The sequence below is a fragment of the Orycteropus afer genome, unplaced genomic scaffold (assembly GCF_000298275.1).
Source record: "Orycteropus afer afer isolate SDZICR_OR568_19922 unplaced genomic scaffold, OryAfe1.0 scaffold00118, whole genome shotgun sequence".
Lineage (NCBI taxonomy): Eukaryota > Metazoa > Chordata > Mammalia > Tubulidentata > Orycteropodidae > Orycteropus > Orycteropus afer.
Window position 1 is genome coordinate 8135757 of NW_006921705.1, and position 2841 is coordinate 8138597.

Here is a 2841-nt window from a genome sequence, read left to right on the forward strand (position 1 = left end):
TGAAACAGTCTATTCAAGTAGAGGACAAGGAGAAAGAACTAGAATTCTTCAAATCATACCTAGTAGGATTTTACTGGATCTTGTTTACCAGCAAGAATGGCAAGGCTTCATCTCTTATACTTTGGTCATGTCTGATAACAGGAGGGACCAGTCCCTGGAGAAGGATATCATGCTTGGTAAAGTAGGTCGGTGAAAGAGAAAGACCCTCAACAACAACATGGATTGACATAGCGGCTGCAACAATGGGCTCAAGCATAACAACAATTGTGAGGATGGCATAGTATGGGACAGTGTTTCTGTTGTACATATGGTTACTGTGAGTCAGAACCCACTCAACAGCACCTAACAACAACAACAGTTTACCAATGATAATGTAAGATATTGTAGTACATTAGTGCAAAAACATTAAATACTAATTATTAATGTTCTTTACTTGTAAATGTCAGTTAATAAAGGATTCTAGGTAAAACTAAACCAAACACACTGCCATCGAGTCAGATCCAACTCATAGCAACCCCTCCTTGGGTTTCCAAGGCAGTATCTCTACGGAAGTAGATTGCCCAACCTTCCTTCTGAGGAATGGCTGGTGGGTTTGAACCTCCAGCCTTCTGGTTAGCAGTCTAATGCCTTAGGCACTGCACCACCAGAGTTTTTATTATAAATTCATGCTTCCAAATGTTTTAAGAACTAAAAAAAAAAACCCTTTTCTCCTTCATATCTAGTTTAAATGATGCTAAGCTTATAAAATTAATTATTATAAAACAAATCAAGATTAGATTTATATGCACAGGGATTATATATTAATTTAGGTTTGATTTCAAGGACTTCTAAAGTTCAAAAGATGAATTCAACTTTCTTGAACATTGCCCGAAATTCCACCTAGAAATTTATGTTTTTGAATTAAGCTTATTAAATAATTAAGTTTATTGATAGGTTCTGGAGGAAAGCTCATTAAGTCTGTAGTCAGTCATTAATTAAAATCATTCATATTTTTAGAATATTTTCTAGAAACTGCACTAAACCCAAAAAACCAAACTCACTGCCATCGAGTTGGACCGACTTATAGAGATCCCTCCTTGGGTTTCTGAAGGTGGTTATCACTATGGAAGTAGATTACCCAACCTTCCTTACGAGGAGTGGCTGGTGGGTTTGAACTGCCAGGCTTCTGATTAGTAGTCAAATGTCTTAGGGACTACACCACAGTATTTCCCAGAAACTGCACTAGGTGCTTTTTAAATATAATCAATTATCTTTACAACTAACAAAACAAACAAACTCACTGCCATCGAGTAGATTCAACTCATAGAGACCCCTCCTTGGGTTTCCGAGGTGGTATCTCTATGAAGTAGCTTGCCCAATCTTCCTTCCGAGCAGTGGCTGGTGGGTTTGAACCTCCAGCCTTCTGGTTAGCAGTCAAATGCCTTAGGCACTATGCCACCAGAACTCCCCATCTTGACAACAATCCTACCTAAAACCAAGCCAAATACACTGCCATCAGGTTGATTCTGGCTCATAGCAACCCTATAGGACAGAGTATAACTGCCCCATCAAGTTTCTGAGGCTTTAAATCTTTAGGGAAACGAACTGCTCATCTTTTTCCTGCTGAATGGCTGGTAGGTTTGAACCACTGACAGTTTGGTTAGCAACTGAATGCCTTACCCACTGCTCTACCAGAGCTCCTTAGTCCTGCCTAGTAGGTCATCTTCCCATTTCATAGTTGAGAAAATTAAGGGAAATAGAAATTAAGTTACTAAGGTGTAAGAAAAAAGGTCTAGAATCAAACTCAGGTCTGTATTTCCTCACTCCAAAGCTTTAGCAATTTCCTACGGATATTGGTTTCTCAGTGCACCTTCCAAAACAAATCTCTTGGGAAGGAGATACAAATATGTGAGTTAGAAGGACCACAAAAACAAAGTTGAACAATTCTCATGGTTTCACAAAGAACCAACACTGAGCAGATGTTAACTTCTATCAAGTCCATGTCTGAATTACCACGCCTTCTCCACTCTTGACATCCAAACCCATGAGATTTGATGGTGTTTTTCATTGATCTTGCAGGTTTTATTTGGTGACAAGATGTTCTACCCTCATACATTTTTCAACCAATTTATCGCCACCAAAATCTGCAACCAGAAATTGTTCCATCGTATTTGCAGCAACTTCCTGTTTACTGTGAGTGGATTTGATCCAAATAACTTAAACATGGTATGTGTAAGTAGTTGAATATAGGAAAGCAATTGTTTTGATGCACAGAGGTGACGAGAGTTCATTCTGGATTGCATATAAACCACATTTCACAGTTTCTTTTTTAGTCTCCTGGAATCTAATTAGTATTTTCATGACTTCCAACCAGGGCTGAGATTCTCCCTGCTTTAATAGGAGGATTTAAGGAAAAGGCTTTGCCACTACAAATTCTCACAAACTATTGCCATTGACAAAGATGCAACAATGCAAAAGTCATTCATTTGGATTAAGGCCATTGTTTTAAAACTTCATCTGGTATTTGTATGTTCTGTAAGAATTCCCAGGTGTATAGTAGAGCTGACAAGGGACAAGTTTGTAGTCACTTCCTGGTCATAGCCAGCTACCCAGATGGAGCGAGTAGTTGAACCTGTGGACTAGGGACCATAGTTGCAGGGGACATCAAACTCAATTCATAACGTACTGCACAAAACATTGTTCCACCTCCTACTTTGGCGAGTAGCGACTGGGATCTTAAAAGCTTGCAAGCAGCCATCTAGATGTAACGATGGGTCTCTCTTCATCCAGAGCAAAGAAGAATGAAGAAAACAAAAGACTCACGGGAACAATTAGTCCAAGTGATGGGTACACCATGCGATC

At 39.2% G+C, this 2841-nt stretch overlaps 1 protein-coding gene across 1 annotated transcript in view; it reads left to right on the plus strand.

The window, feature by feature from the left end:
- The window catches only part of LOC103199716 (lipase member K), a 25665-nt gene that overhangs the window by 12513 nt on the left and 10311 nt on the right, over positions 1-2841 (plus strand). The window contains exon 6 of the mRNA XM_007944048.1: positions 2059-2205. Within this exon, the coding sequence (XP_007942239.1) occupies positions 2059-2205 (147 nt within the window). The remainder of the gene's footprint in view (positions 1-2058; positions 2206-2841) is intronic.